Source organism: Haplochromis burtoni, unplaced genomic scaffold, assembly GCF_018398535.1.
Source record: "Haplochromis burtoni strain Fernald_Lab_line unplaced genomic scaffold, NCSU_Asbu1 Contig_1, whole genome shotgun sequence".
In the NCBI taxonomy this organism is placed as follows: Eukaryota; Metazoa; Chordata; class Actinopteri; order Cichliformes; family Cichlidae; genus Haplochromis; species Haplochromis burtoni.
Genome location: NW_024582362.1, coordinates 7077079 through 7093644, shown reverse-complemented (window position 1 = coordinate 7093644; position 16566 = coordinate 7077079). Strand labels below are relative to the sequence as shown.

General features: G+C 39.9%; 2 protein-coding genes across 4 annotated transcripts in view; both read left to right on the top strand.

The window, feature by feature from the left end:
- Positions 1-768: 768 nt before the first annotated feature.
- LOC102288583 (TLC domain-containing protein 4-B-like) lies at positions 769-16560 on the top strand. 3 transcript variants are annotated; one of them, XM_005912007.3, is made up of 7 exons: positions 769-958; positions 6452-6621; positions 7420-7509; positions 8645-8703; positions 8925-9019; positions 14324-14397; positions 15639-16560. In XM_005912007.3, exons 2-7 carry the CDS (start codon positions 6467-6469, stop codon positions 15955-15957), a joined length of 792 nt encoding a protein of 263 aa, XP_005912069.1. In that variant the 5' UTR covers positions 769-958; positions 6452-6466; the 3' UTR covers positions 15958-16560. The 3 variants fall into 3 exon arrangements, with proteins under 3 accessions (XP_005912069.1, XP_014192943.1, XP_005912068.1); XM_014337457.2 differs by lacking the exon at positions 769-958 and adding an exon at positions 997-1750; XM_005912006.3 differs by lacking the exon at positions 769-958 and adding an exon at positions 1002-1603.
- Positions 16381-16566, top strand: part of LOC102291978 (TLC domain-containing protein 4-B-like) — a 10807-nt gene continuing 10621 nt past the window's right edge. The window contains exon 1 of the mRNA XM_042221850.1: positions 16381-16398. Within this exon, the coding sequence (XP_042077784.1) occupies positions 16381-16398 (18 nt within the window). The remainder of the gene's footprint in view (positions 16399-16566) is intronic.

Below are 16566 nucleotides of genomic sequence, written 5' to 3'. Positions count from 1 at the left end.
AGTCCTGCACTAAAATCTTAAAATATTTTAACTAGCAGTATCTAGCTTTAGTTAGTGCCCTATTTATACCTCCTAACTGAGCAGCTTTGAGTGTTTGGTCCAAAGGCGGTGTTCCACCTGTCCTCATTGCACAGGTGCACCACACAAAGCCCGGTCATCGGCTCCTTCTCGACAAGGCTTCCGCTGTCGGTACAGACCAAACTTTTACGAGCTAAACTCGGCAGGTTAATCATTGTACAACGTGTCTTTTAATAACTGTTCCTGATCAGGTTATTAAAATGGGGGTTTATCATAGCCTGGAGATCCAACATGGCAGCCCTTGACAAACAAGAGCCAAGAAATACCTTTACATTAGCGATGGATTTGTACTCTCTGCCCACACACAGATGCTTGACGATCCTGTTAAACGTGCTGTAACCGGAAACCTCTGTAAACCTTCGCTTAATCGGCTTTTAAATGCCTTTCGGTAGGACTGATGACTTTAAGAGGTGTATGTTCAAATCGATGACATGTGGAAAGCCCAATTCTTATCTGGTGTAATGTTGCAGTGCATATAACAGTGACACCTTAGACCAGGGGTCTTCAACTCCAGTACTCGAGAGGAGAGTTACTGTCCTGCAGCTTTTAGATGCATCCTCGTTTCGAAACACCTGAATCAAATGAATGGCGTGTAACCTGGCCTTTGCCAAACCTGATGGCACGCTGGAGAGATAATTCAACCACTTGATTCAGCTGTGTTGGACTGGGGATGCATCTAAACTCTGCAGGACAGTAGCTCTCGAGATCTCTGCCTTAGACCATTTGATCTGCAAATCAGCTCGCAGCGATCTAGATTCTAGGCTGCAGACAGCCAGACTTCCTCGTTCAGCTTACCCTTGCAATCACGGGCCATTTTAGCTGTCATCGGCCCCTCTGTTTATGGGCGTATAGCTGGCATCTGCAGGCATGAGTGACTTGAGTAAGATGGTGAATTGCAGTGCATTATCTAATTATCTGCTGTGATTTTAATCTGCAGTAATTTATGACAAATACTCCCATGGCACGCTCAGATTATTCGATACGGAAGCTCTGCAGCCAGTAAAGACCAGCAGGCCATGCTTTGCTGGTTATCTTGTCTGTATCAGTTCAACGAACCCGGGCTATAAATAGATCCAGTGAGTGTTTCTGGACAGACTACTGTGGTGGTTAGTGAGCATGTGTGTTTCTTTAAGAATTCAGCTGCAATTTGAGCCCTATAGGAACGAGGGAGAAATATAGAGAGAGACGGGGAGAGGGAGCTGGTTAGAGAAGTCGCTCACCAACACCGCCCCCTCCATCATTTCTGTAATCGAGCGTCGAGCTGCACGATCTGCACCTCTGCATTATGCGCGTTTGGTGTCGGTGGGAATTCTCGGTAAACACAGCACAGGCACAGAGCTCCAGCCCCTTCGCATCCCCCACAAATAGCTAGTGTGTGCGCGGAGCAGGAGGCGGTCTGTCCTGTTTATCAAGAAAATGATTCGACACGGCTGTGCCGTTTGCTCAGCGCTTATGGAGGCGAGTCCAGAAACCATAACGAGCTGAGAGAGGGGGAGACGCCAGATATCTTAATGAACGTCATAAGGTAGGTCCGTTTGGGATGATTTTGTCTGCTGTCAAATACGAGGCTACAATACGATGACACGGCTAGGCCACTGCCATTTCTTTTCCATACGCTACAGCAGCTGGCCAGGCAAGCAGGCATGCAGTCAGTGCGGCGTAAACTGGCCTTGTGAGTGGTGTTATTTATACCCGCGTCTTTGTTTGAAAGGAAATGAAGATCTGGTCAAAATCATCTTTGCTTCGGGCATTTGATCATGCACTGTATGTTTAGCAGACGATCCTGCGGCGATGCAGCACTACCCAGGTTATTTTCGTGGTGCCATTGGTTCGTCGCTTTCTTTTCTTTTTTTTCCTCTTTAAAAAAAAAAAAAGAGGTTCAGCCGTGTTACGCAAGCGCATACGCCAGTCTTTATAGGAACGTATGGACTGTCATAGCTGTGTTCCAGGAAGAAACCTGTTCCGGTTTTGTGTCTTTCATTTCCCAGAAATTCTAGGCAAGACTCAGTTTGAAGGCGGGCCCCGATTTGGTGTTTTCTGTCCAAGCTGCTGGCAGCACAGAACATTAAATAAGGAATAAATAGCTCTGGAGCTGCAGAAGGCTTAATTTGCTTAAGTGATTCAAGCCACATTTCCAGAGGTTCCCGTAGTGAAGCGAGATCAGTGGGTTATCGGGCTATGTCGAGCTTAAAGTCAGTTTTCTCTGTCACGAAAGTGGCTGTCATTTTACTTGGCTAAGTCACCATGGTAACTTATGATAACCACCATGGTAACTAATCTGTTTAAAATCCGCCGGGAGCGCCACGTTTTCACTGCTTCTTCTTTTTGAAGCGTATTATAGATTCTCTGCTGGAGGAATGCATTTTATATGTGTAACTAAAACCACCAATCCGTAAACATCCAGTGTTTTAATCTGGTGGTGCAGGAAGTGTATAGATGTCTATACTTGTTGCCAATTTGCTGCTGATCTCTTTCACTCTTCTGGGATTGCAGCTACTAGAAAACAGAAAACATGCCAAGAATCTCACTGAGTAAAATCATTTTCACTTTTGATTTCCCAACAAACTAAAGCCATCTCCACGTCTCCTGTCAGGCTGTGGGACAGTAACACTTAATGTTTATATGTATCCAGTTTAAAGTTTCAGAGCTTTAATGTGTATCAGTCATGTTAGAAATACACAGCAGCATTGAGAGCGCACTCGGCATTAAAATAATGAACTCAAATTAAAATATTTATTTTACTGCCCTGTGGGCTAAAGCACCAGATTAATGAATTTCTGCAGCACTAATCTCTCATCTTATTTTCAACAGTGTTGCATATCTGTTATATTTTCAACACTTGGTGTAGATCTTTTATCACCATTTTATCAACAGCGCATTAATGGCAGCATCGCCAGTTTCAGCTGGAGACACAGATCACCTTCCAGGTTCAACCTCAAGTTGACATAATCTATACACCAGTGTTTCTGTTGTGCTGTAATTGCAAAGGAAACATTTGTTGCTTAAAAAATAGTAGCTTTATTGGTGCTTTGTGCGGTCCTTAATTTGCACAGCATTCTTTTTGCTTCACTCTCATTTATATGTGTAACCGTTTGCCTTGGCAGCAAGACCCTGTGTGACATGGGTAGGGCACAAACATGCATGTGTATACCAAAAATAATCCTCACTCCCTGTAGGAAGTACAGGGATTAGCTTTACTTAAATATCTCTGGGGCCATCATCACTATGTTGGCTCTTCAAGCGTCCCTTTAGCAACAAAAGTCTTTCTACCTTCTACCTAAAGGAGAGAATTCTGGTTTGGGCCTTTAAGTTCCCTTGTGATTTTTTTTTTTCCCCACTTTTACTATAGTGCTTTAGTGAAGCACACCATTTGCCCTCAAACATTTCTTTGACGTGACGCAGAAACAAATGCAGGTATGTAATCACCAAGGCCAGAGCTCCTGGGACTGAGATATGTGTTTTGCGTGCTTGTACTGGGAGATGCTCTGTTTTGTTGCTTGGGGGATGCAAATATGCCTTTCAAATGTAACTGACTTTGCTTCTTACCAACGACTGGCACTGGCCTTATGCAAATATCTTAAATCTAACATAAAGCAGTTCAGTGGTCTGGACTCGCTGACATTTATTTCATTCTTCTGTGAAGTTGTTGTTTTTGAATTCCCTGACCTCCTTTCCAAAATAAGGGAGTAAACTTCCCCTTTAAAAAGTTGTAGGTGAGTTGTAATGTTTCATTGGCACTATGTGGGTCAAAGTAGCATTGATTCCAGGAAGCCCTTCTGATTGGCCCCATAAAGCAGGTTACATGATGTCAGAGGTTTTTGAAGAAAGCAGACATGTTGACGTGGGTTTCAGTTTTCATGGAGAAAGAGATGGCCAGAATACACAGAGCCTGTGTGGGGTTTGATAAGATCACAAGCGCATGCTGGTGGAGGGCGTAAGAGTTGCCTGCTTGGGTAGTTACCTATGTGAGCTGAAGGGGCCTTGAAGCGTATGCTGAAGTGGGGAAGTAGCAGTTGGACTTGCAGAGTGGTAGGTTGCAGCATACTGATCCCGTGAGGAAAATTGCATCATATGCTGTAGAGCTGTGCCATGGTCAGTGTAGAATAAGTGAGCTGCTGAAACGAAGACTTATTGTCAAGTTTGGCCTTGCTTTAAGTCTGATTTGAAATGTCTTGGAACCAAATATAGTATTTTAATGTTTTCTTGTGTTTTATTTGTGTGTTTAAAAAGAACAGCGGGTATTTTAAACATTGATATATATGGGTGTCATAGGATTTAATTAGAGCGTGACCCTTCATTTTTCTTTCTTTACAGTTTTCTTCTGCACAGCGCAGGGAAATTATATTGATGTGAAGCGCTGGTGATATAATTGTCTGACAACTATAGAATCACTTGCATCATGTGTTGTCACTCTTGCTCGAACAGTTCATGGATACATTTTATTGGTCATTCTTTGAATTTCCCTTTGGTCCTACAAGCAGGTCAAAGTTTGCACGTATCCAGTGGCGTGACACACAATCTGCCCAATACACTGACCTTTGTGAGCTGCTAGGCTTTACATTGCTAAGAAATATTTCATTGACAGTGTCCCCTTGTGGATGAATTGTGAGCATGCTGATAATCTCTTTTATAATTTCAAAAAATATTATCAATCAGTATCCTAGTTTTCTGGCTACATAAGTATATGGTGCAACATTTCATTGCTTGTTGAAACACTTCCATAGAGCTGTAACGTTTAAGCCACGTACTGTTATTGCTGGAGAATGAATATGCTGTATTTGAAAGTGCTTCTGAGACCTACATCCCACACAAAGCACTTGCCTCTGGACATGTCCCGCTTCCTCCCTGTGTAGAGGTGATTATTCATAATGTGAGTGTGAGTGATTCAGTGACATTCACAGATTCATCTCCCAGAGAATGAGGCCAGCTTTAGGGAAAGAATATTCAGCAGCAACTATATCTATCAGAGCGTTTTGAATACTTGATTTCAAGCTTGTCATTTATTCGCCGATCTGTGAATAAACAACGGGCTGTGTCTGTTTTTCGTCAGTGCACACAGTCCTTTCCCTTTCACATCAGGCCATCTGTAGTCACTGTTATACTTTTGTTGCAGCCATTACCACATGTTCTATTATGAAATCCTTAATGGGTTCATAGATCCAGTTGCAGAAATTGTGCTACTGTTGTTGATGCTGGTGGAGAGACATTTGTCAAGGCTGGGGGGTTAAATTAAAATACAAAAAACATCCAAGGATAATTTTCAATCCAACCTACAGAGTTCAAACTGGACAAACAGGTCCAGAAAAGGAAGTTCTAGATACTCATCATAAACGTCTTAGCTAGAAACGACTACTGATAGGATTTTAATTCAAACAGCGTTGTTGATTCTGCAAATATATCAGGTACTTGATTGATCCGTTGTAATGTGAAAAATGAAAGCAAATCCAGGTAGTGTAGATGAAAATGCATGCATGTCATGCAATTGTGCAAATGCTTCAGTGTAACTGCTTTGCAATGTGCAGCTCGCGGAAAAAGATGCTAGAAATAATGAGGGGAATTTTGATGGAATGCATTGTGTCGGGTATGGCACTTTGCATGTCATCTATATGGCAGCATAAAGTTGGATAGTATGTAAATGACTTTTATGACTCCTTATCCCTGCCCTCCAAATAGGGGCGATTTAAGTCAGGGGTCGGTTAAAAGCCAATTAAATTGTGTTTTTCCAATTCTCTGTCACTGCTTATTTTAAAAGCCTTACAATAGATATACATCTGTAATGTAGAACTTGAGGGAAAAGAAAGTGTGTTGGGCTTTATACGGATGTGCTGAAACCACAAAGTCTGATGTCAGCGCGCACACAGGAAGTCTTTATATTTTTGCCTTCTACCCAAAGTTTCTGCTTCTGCCTGAAGCGGTTCCTGTGTCGTTACACATTGGGCTGCCATTCAGAAATTCACATTAATCATTCAGATTTCAGTGCAAGCTCTGAAGATTTGAAAAGGTAGATGAAACGGATTTGATGACTACTTATACTTAAGAGGTTTGCAGTTGAGAATTAGTAAGTAGATGGAGTCAAAAACGTGGCTACATGGTCATTTCTCTCTTGTTCCTCAAGGTTTAAGACACCTTTTCTGTTTAAGACCTGTGGGCCTTACTGACAGGTTTGATTTGATGTATTTAGTTGTGGATTTTCAGGTAGGCATGTTTTCGGTACTTCAAGTGATGGTGTATTTACATGGTCAATACTGGTGCAACATTTCATTGCATACTCTCTCTCCTTTTTTTTTTTTTTTTCTCAGGTTAATGTTGTTTAAAAAATAACTTTGCTAACTGTTCATATTGTCTAACCATTGCCCTTCACTCTCTCTTGCAGTAAGGTTGGGTGGCCATGGACCCTTTCAACCAGCTTATTCTCGTCATCTCGGTGACCAGCTTCTTCACCTTCCAGTGGCTCTTCCACAGAGTCAGCCCCTGGTTGTCTGTACGCATCAGTCCTGGCTTCCTTGGCCTCAGCGACAAGCAGAAGGTGGAATGGAACTCGAGGTGACCGAACTCTTACTCTCACTTGGTCATGAGTATTTACTTCCACTGGGCTGCATGGAGTGTGACACTGTTCTATGTTTAACAGAGGATGATTTGTTTTAGCTCTGTCCAAACATGTCTACTAACATTAAACCCACATATTTACAGTGGCATTCAGAGAAGACTCACATGTAGGATTCATTGCGATATTTTCTCTACAGCTATTGTGTAAGGTTCCAGCAACATGGGGGAGATTAACTAGATTGGTATTCCGAATGATCAGACTAAACTAGCCTGGTACAGCTTCCATGAATCTTGCTCTTACATGTCCTGTTTTTGCTGAGTTCATTATCCATGAGAGCACTTGTGAAAGCAGAATGGCTACGTGATTTTAAAGTGGAAATCAAAATGAATTATTACTGGAAAGGGATACAAGCTGGGAATTCAGGGATCCCTCTTAAAGTCCATGACTTCACAGTATTGTATTTATACAGTGGGGCTGTCAGGGTCTGTCTGACTGCTGAGGGCCGTGGACTGTCTCACTGTTTGAGTGATTGAATGGGACTGTGCGGCGCTCTGTCTGACCCTTCAGCAGTGTTTAATCTCTTAGTTTAATTGGTCTGAATCTGTGTGCAGTCGTGACAGGCAATCAGTTGATCCACGGTGAGTACTAAAAATTCCTCTGTCTGAAGTACAGACCAGCTTCAAGGGATTTTTAATGAATAGAAAGTATATTATCCATTACTGTGTCATCATCTGCCCTTTTCAGGGATGAGCAGATAATCAAGGCTGTATGTTTTTTCTCTTTTTTTATTTCAGGACAGTATCAACGTTTCACGCCTTGTTGGTGGGAATATTCTGTCTTTACATTCTGTTTTTTGATGATGCTGTCAATGAAGATCCAGTTTGGTAAGAGTTTTGGCTTGGAAGTTAATTTTTTTTTTCTCAAAAGTTTTGGTTTATTTCATAATGAAGGTTATGTTTTTCTGCATTAATGTCCCCTTTGCGTAGTTAAAGATGCCTTTCAGGCTTTAAATTTAATTTCCAAATACTGAAGAGGTGTGCAAGGGAGACAGCTTCTGGTTTGTGTCAATATCAAATAGTGAGCATAATTGTTTTAAGTTATAATGGTTACAATATTTGGCTAATCAGGCGATTACCTACCTACTACAGTCTTTGTGCTAAATGTGTAAAACTTATTTATCTGAGGTTTTATCTATATCAGTTATACTATTAGTAACCCTGCCCTGCTCTTTATTGGACTGGAATTACTCTTTAGTGTTGGAAGCCAAGTCTGTGTATAGCTTAAGCTAGTGTTAGGTTTGTAAAAGGACAGTCTTCTTTTCCTTTGTAAAAGTGAAACATTGGTAGCTATAGTATATTGAGATAACTTGTAACTATAACTGTACATTCACCTGGAACTCTTTTTTTTTTTTTTTTTTAAATTTCTTGCAGTTTTTGTTTTTATAGAAGTTACTGGTAGCATTAACTTGCTAGCTAGCTTGAGTTGCTAACATCTACTTGTTCTTTTTTGTTCTCTTTTTTTAATACCATAAATTAGTTAGAAATTCGGAATCTCCATGTGTTTGTAAAGTCAATTATACCATTTAAAAAATTACAAAGAATTATTAGCGTTATGTATTACAATGTACATATGCTATGCTAAAATCAACAGCTAGACAAGTAGCCTAAATCAGAGCTAACCTCAGTCCAAATTTGGAGACAGGTTGCTATCATGCAACCTGTGCAGTTGCCTTGCAATCACGTGTTGTTGCTCAGTGGTTTCGAAGATATTGTACATTTAACCTCTGGACATGTTGGGTTTTTTTTTTTTTTGTTTGTTTGTTTTTTTCCCCCCCTCTCTCCTTTTTTTCAATGTGACTGAGGCTAAAGTGTGAATTCTGCCTCACAATACTGCACCCAACATGTGTACACACACACACACTTTAATGTAGACTCATTCTTTTGCGCATCTTGTGTCAGAATCTATTTTATCAAGCGTAAGTCACACACAGTACAAATTAATTTCTTATTTTTTCAATAGGGGAGATCCTACACTGGTCAAGACAAACGTTGCAATTACAACAGGCTACCTCATATCGGGTAAGAGAAAGCTTTCAGTTTGTCAGCATAATTTTGTTAAAGTGAGTGAAAAAGAACATGCACATAATAAATTTGCGATAAACTTTGATGCTTGATGACACATTTGTGGTTCAGCCGTACTGTGCCAGCTGCTGTTTTCAAATAGTTCTGTATGCACTTAGATTGCCTTGATTACACCAATGACATGCTGTCCCTCTTTGCCCTCTTCTTCTGTTTTCCAGATTTGCTGCTGATATTTTATTATTGGAAGGCAATAGGCGACAAGTTTTTTGTAGTTCATCATCTGGCAGCGTTGTATGCTTACTACTATGTACTGGTGAGTGCCCTATTGCCCAATAGCAGAACGTGCAGGCAAGATGGGAAAGAGACAACCAAGGGTGAACAGCTATGTCCTTTTTCAGCTGGGTGTGATACATAGCCATGTATAGTCATAGGTGAGCTTAATATGTACGAGGGAGAGCCAGTTTGGTCTGTGTAAGAGATACATCAATCCCATGCAAACACATCAGATAAGTTCTCAGATAGTTAAAGCTTCAGCTCTGTCTTTATTTATTTTATTGCAAGGGAAAAAGTGCTAGAGAAAGTAAAGCATTCTTATCAGTTAGTAAGTAGCAGTATTAGTTTCTTTATTTTTCCATAGCAGAACATTCAGTTTTGGCATTATTCAAGTGTGCGAGTAATAAGATAACTGTTCTTTGGTGGTTGATGCCTTTCCTGAAAATGGCTGATTGGCACATTAACACCTTGAATAGTGTTGTGAAAATTGTAGGAAAAACAGTAATAGTCTTGATGGGATTTAGTTCAGTTTGACGTTTCCGTTTGGCCATGATGTACCTTATAAAACAATAAATCAGCTGTTTGTTGTGCAAGCTGGATCTTGTATCAGTGGTGCTCATTGTATTTAAAAAAAGAAAATTCAATTAAAGATAAAAACTTGTGTATGCTGCATTGCTGCCATACACTTTGGTGTGCCAATGGCGACTCTATCCAGCATTTGTAGGTGGCACTGTTCACTCTTGGTTCAATCTGAAACCCTCTAGGTTGCCAGGATCTGTCGCATAATTACGGGAAATGAATGACTATGGTATTTTTTGCATGGAATGCTCAGTGACGGTACTGGCTGATGACCCTCTCCCTGCCCCCCTCCCCCCTCACCTTGCCCTTACAGTTTCTGTGCTTTTTGTTTTACTGACCCCCCCTTTAAATGTTGTGTGACTCTGGTGTAAGCTAAACTTTTCTGAGCTTAGCACAACTGAATGCTCAACTGTAACCACTGTGTGCATGCTCATAGCTTTGACGCGCTCTACACAGGCAGAGATTTCTGTCCTGTTACTGTGCATGAAAACAAAGTATTTACCATTCTTAATTACTTACCTGCCTATCTACAGTACCTTGGCTTCTGCTTGTCTGTCTTTTGTGCCAGAGCCTAGTCCTGGCTCCTCTCTTACCATGCCAAGATGATAAAGTCCATTGCATAATAGATAGGCCCGTTTTTCAAATACCATGCTGAATGTATTCTCAAGGGTCTACTCTAGGAGTCTGGGGGATAAAAATGAACTAGTGCTCCAAAAAGTCTTACATGAACTTTATTTTACAGTTACAGTAAATAAATGCTCTCAGTTCTCTATATTGAGCAAAAATGCAGAAAGGCATGGAATTTGCATCACTCTGATAGTAGCCCCCAATTAATCAAGCTGCTTTTTTTTTTTTTTTTTTTTTAAATCTAAAAAGATGTTTTTAATTACTTGGCACTAATAGATGTAGTGTAAAGCTTACACTCTACATATTTACGTCTCACTCCCTGCTCTTGTCTATTTTAGTCGCGGCTGGATTTACGGATTATCTTTTCTCTTTTTAATCTGACAGACATTTTATTTACTTTTTCCATCTTTTAGCATTGCTAATGAGAAATATTACCTTTCAGTGTTTCTGTATCTGAACAATAATTGTGTTAGTAATGGCAGTAAAATGGTGTCATATGGTTGGTTTAAGATTCTGACTTAACACTGACTGTAAATCTAGTCGTATCTGTAGAAACGGAACGACTGTATCTAAAACAGTTCGGTAAATGAGATGAAGTAGGCCATACTGTTACTGGACACTCATGACTTTTTTTTCTCAGACTAGATCTGAAATGCACATGGAACAGCAGCATGAATGTAGCCGTAATAAATTAGTTGTAATCACCCCCAAAAAGTTGGCTAACCTTTGATGTCATTTTCATTTTATTTAGTTTTGTTCCCACCCAGATTTGTCATATGTTGTCAAAGTCTTATTAGTTAAATGTGTTGAATGTGTTTATGTGGAACTGTTTATGTCAAAACTCTAAATCCACTGTTCCACAGTTCATACTTTGTAGGATGACTGAGAGATAACTGCTGCACATGCTAACTAGCTTATGCAACATGAGCACATGGCTAATTAGCATATCATTGCACATACACATTACCGAAACTCTTTCTCAACCTATATTTCTTAGCCTGCATTCAAACACATGCATTTTACACTAAATAAGCACTCTAAAAATGCTTTTACAGTTGAGCTATTTCACCACAACGCTTTGCTAACACACCCGAAATGTCCCCAAAGTTAGATGAAGCTAGTGTAGCAATGCCTTCAGATCTGCCATGGCTGTCACGTAATCTTAATAATATCATTGCATTAACTTTCTCTGTTGCTACTTGAACCTTACCTTTTATTAAAATATCCTATCACTGTCTCCATTTGTAACATAATGAAGTTCAACAGTGGGGGCAATGGATAGGGCATCATGGGCCAACAAGGTTGTGGATTGTTTTCAGAACCATTGCACTCCAATGAAACAAAAAACATTACACAAGGCACATAGCTCTAGCTAAACTGACTCCTATTGAGAAATATTAGTAAAAAAATGCAAAATGTAATTTTTTTTTGTTATGCTTTTCTATTAAGTAGCCAATCACAAATATTGCTCAAGTAATTTAATTATTTTGTGTGGCAGCCTTTTGTGCTTATTTAAAAGTTAAGCGTAGCTTCTCAAAAATATTGGATGCATGCTTTTGTTTTTCTCAGTGTTGTAAGTGTTGCTTCTTCTTTGCTTTGTGTTGTGGCATCGTATTTTTTTGTTTCCTTCTAATATATCTGTCTGTCTGTCTGTCCTTTGCTGACTTTAACATAAATGGCCCCTCTTCAAACCTTACATGCAAAAACTACCAAGGTGAAGTTGGGTTGTGTCATCTCCGTTCATGCAAAAACTACCAAAAAGTTGTCATTTAGAAACCCAGAGCAGGTCTTCATCTAGATGGGGACTTTTTTTATTCCTGTCTTGTCTGCTGTTATTGCTCTTGTGTTGTACTGAGCAGCTATGATGCCCAGTCACAGTATGGACTTACCAGTTCCTAGAGGTACTAGCATGCTAGTGCTAGATGGGAATATACAGTTACAAGAAAAGGTTTATGAATCTGTGAAGGATTTCTAGGAATTTTACATTGATTTCTCATAAATGTGGTGTGATATTCATCCAAGTCACAATTGTAGGCAAACACAATATGACTAAACTAATAAAGAAACAGCTATGCTTTTCACAGCTTTATTGAACAGTAACTCATTGGATATGGTGATAAAAGTGCTTATCCGAAAGCTCTAGTTTTGAGTTGTGGCTTCTTTACCATGTGACTGGACATTGCAGTCATTGTTCATTATGTTCAAGCTTTGGAATGACCAAGTCAGACTGACTTTTAACAGGAAGGCGGCGCTGGGTTCATAACCACTGTACTGCAGAGACCTTTCAGTTTGGAGTTTGCATGTTCTCCCTGTGCCTTCCTGAGTTCTCTCTGGGTATTCCGACCTCTCCCCAGGCCTAAGACATGCTTGTTAGGTTAATTGGCAACTGGTCATTGATGTGAATGGTTGCCTCTCTCTGTTTATTCTTGTGGTAGACTGGCAACCTGTACAGGTTGTACTCCACCTCTCACCTTTTGACACCAGGAATAGGCTCCAGGCCCCATGACCCTAAATTGGATAAATGGAAGAAAATTGGTAATCGATTAGAAAGCTTCATTATCATGCTACAGGAAACCTTTGATAAAGATGGCTGCTGCCAACGGAGGTTCTAGGAGACACTAAATTTAGTTACTTTTGGACTGGACCTGAGTTATTATTCAGAATCAGTTTATAGGTTGTGTTATTAGTTTAGTCAAACTGTTTTTGTTAAGTGTGACTTGGATTAAGATCAAACCACATTTTTATGAGTAATTATTGTTGAATTCCTAAGGGTTTACAAACCTTTTCTTGTAATTGTAAACTGTTTGTATCACACAGTAAGTATGTTTCTTTGACCAACTTTTGTTACAGCCCTGACGGTAAGTCTTTTCTGTAAAAGTTAGGCTGCTGGCCAAATAACTTTGAATTCTGCATCCTTAATTTGAGCTGTGTTCTGTGCTGAGTTTGTAGCCAGCAGTCGGGAACAAAAAAAATAGTTTTCAAAGTGCTGAGTCAAACAGTCTTATTGCAGCAGAAATCGAGATTGAGATCATTACACTTCATTCTAATTAATGCACTTTCTCAATCATGAATCACATTTATTTGAATCTTTCCCTTATTATTGCCTCTAACTTTCCCAATGATTATATTGATGCAGCAGGTTTCAACTACTGTAGCAGTTGAAACCTGCTGCAGATCATCCGTTTCACAAAATAGTAGAATTCAGCACCTAATCCTGTAATGACATGTTTGGCAGTCAAATGTATTGCTTTATACTCTGCATGGCTTCTGATTGCTCCTTGAAATAGTGGCTGGCTGAATGTTTTTATAGTTGTACAGTGTATATATATCAAGTCCTGTTTCTGATATGTGCTCTTTTTAATTGTTGTTGTTATTTAGATGAACGGCCTTTTATGCTACAATGCTTTTTTGTTTTGTTTTTTTAATGATTGTTGTGTTGGTGACTCAGATAATGCAAAAATGCTACATTTTGTGTGGGCATTTCTATATATCGCCCATTGTTTTGGGTTTTAAGGATTACCTGATAATAAAGACATTGTTCCAAATTAAAATATTTTTGTCTTAACAGAAACTAAACTAATTTTTTGTGGATGATCTATATAATCTGATTTTGCTCAGAGTAACTGCCCAGATTGAGGGAGTCTTCTCTCTCTCTTTTTTTTTTTTTTTCTCAATTTTAATTCCAAAGAAATAATTGACCACTGTAACTTTAATCCATTTGCACTGCAAAATAACAGAAGATTGTTATTTTGTACAATCATTCTTTATTATCTCTTTATGACGAGTTTCTTTTTACAATAAGGAAGGACTCCTCTGTGAAATAGACTCAGGTGACAGTGTAATTTTTGGACTGCAAAAATAAAGGAATACCCTTCTGCTCTGAAGGAGACGACTGTCTTTTTGGGACAACACCTTGAACTACTTAGGACAATATTAAACATAGTTGCACATGGTTAAGGCTGTGGTTTCTTTAAATCTTTGTTTTAATACATATAACTGCTGATGTCTCAGTCTTGGTAAGAAATGGTGTTTGTATTGACCCGGTGGTGCACTAGCATCATGCCCATCATTCTTCAGTGGAATTGTTGTTGTTCCTCTCATGTCTTGTTGTCTTCCTGTCCTCATTTTGTTTTTCCAGGGCCAAGGAATGTTGCCTTATTTTGCTAACTTCCGCCTGCTAGCTGAGTTTTCTACACCGTGTGTAAACCAGCGGTATGTACTAGCTTGCTTATGACCTGTTTTTCAGGTATCTTTAGGTCTTTTTTTTTTATATATTTACCTTGGTCATTAGCAAGTGGAATGCATTTCAGGTGACAGCCACAGTTAAGAATATCCTACCTTTTCTACTTTTGCGTCTTCCTTCAGCCTATATTTAGGATTATCATATGGATGACTGTGTGTGTGTTTAGGCGCTCAAATCTCCACCTGTTGACAGAAAACTCAGTTTAAGGCCCCAGTCATGCAAGTCAACCACCAGTTGTCAAATAAAAATGCAGATTCCTCAAGTGGTTTCTGGAGGTTTCTAGCAGTCGCTAAAGTGTTATTGGTCACCAAGAGATGTGTGACGCTGCACTGAAAACCACTTTTCAATTGCTTTAGTTGCTAGCAGGTTGTCGTGGCTGCCAGTAGTTTGGATGGTAGATACCTACTTGTCTGCAAACACTTGGAAACTACTTGCTAAGCTGTAGTGAGAACTGAAAAAGAGCAACATAAGCTGTTGTGCCAGTTACAGGGGTAAAGCACATTTGAAAGTTTTACTCTGAAGGTGAATGAGCTCCAGTTTGTGTTGCAGGTTTCACAGCTACACTACAGCTTGGAGAATAAATGGTGAGTGTTCACAGATGCGCTGGTGTCTTTTAGACAAATCACTGGCCCCCACAACAATCAACAAGGTTTTTCCCCAGTGACTGGAGATTCTGAGGGGAGTCTGTAGGCCATTCTGTAGGCCTGTGTAACTGAGGCCCTTTTAACCTGAGTTCTGGCACAAAGAAGATCACATATGGCTTAGACTTGACTAATATTGAAATTATACCCTGCTGGCCAAGGTATAGTTACCACGCACACACTTACTGATTGCTAAATATTTCCAAAAAGTTACTTAAGAAGAGTTCTTTAAAGTCAGATATTTATCGTGCTAGAGCACAGGATAAAACATCTCTGGGTTTACCTAAGATCTTTGGTAAACCAAATGATTATTACTGGTTCTTAAACTTAATGGATTAGTTAATTTATTTAAAAAAAATTAAGTCTGGATTGCCTATCGTAAGGTCTTCTACTAGAAAGTTTAATGAACTCATGGTAATTTCCTGTCTACATGTTTTGTGTTCAGATGGTTCTTTGAGATTGAGGTTTTTTTGCTTTTTTTTTAACTTTAATGTGGCAAGGTACTTACTGTCTTTTAAAATTGAATTGAATACTGTTATTGTTTTCTGAAAAAATGTGCTTTGTTTCAGCTGGTTCTTTGAGGTGTTGGGTTATCCCAAGTCCTCCCGGCCCAACATGGCAAATGGCGTTGCCATGGCAGTGGTGTTTTTCCTCGTCCGCATCGGTGTCATGCCAGTCTACTACAGTCGCATGTATGCGGTCTATGGCACTGAGGCCTTCTACCTGGTGCCATGGGGTGGTCGTGTAGCCTGGATCTGCTCCAGCATCTGCTTGGACATTATGAACATAATGTGGATGCATAAGATCGCCCGTGGATGTTACAAGGTCCTACGATCAGCACACCGGAGCAAAGCTGGCACACCTCAGGAAAACGGCAAGACGGATTAAGAGAACCAGGTGTCACTGGTGAGAACATGCCACAGCAGAAACACTGACAACACTATGTGCAGTGGCTCGTAGCAAGTTGGACCCTGGCATGCAAGGCTGCTTCATTAGCAGCCTACCTGGGACTTGAGATTACAAGACCACATGCAGGGAGGGAACTTGAAAGCAGGCACAGTGACCGAGATGTACCAATGGACCATTTAAAATGGCCATCCCAAAGCCATGAAATGACCTCTTAGCAATACTGTGTGCATGGCCAATTATTTTTCTTGTGAAGGATTTACCAGAAGAGGTCATCCCGGGACAAAGCGGCTGTTAGCCCAACGACAAATTGTCAAAAAGTTTACCATTCTTTACGAACTTCGTGATCAACAAAAGACTTTTGTATTAATGCTGCTGTCTGAGTCGCAGAATGAAAACGATGAAATGGATGGTGTTGGTGAGGTAAATATGTGAGGAAACCTCCAAAGCATTTTGTGAATCCACATTGATGGTCAGTGTCATAAAATCCTTGTTAGATGCCATTTGAGGGATATGTGATTAAGAAATAATCAAATTCCATCAAGTGCAGTCTCAGAAGAATTTGTGATTTTATTTTTTTTAATTAAATTA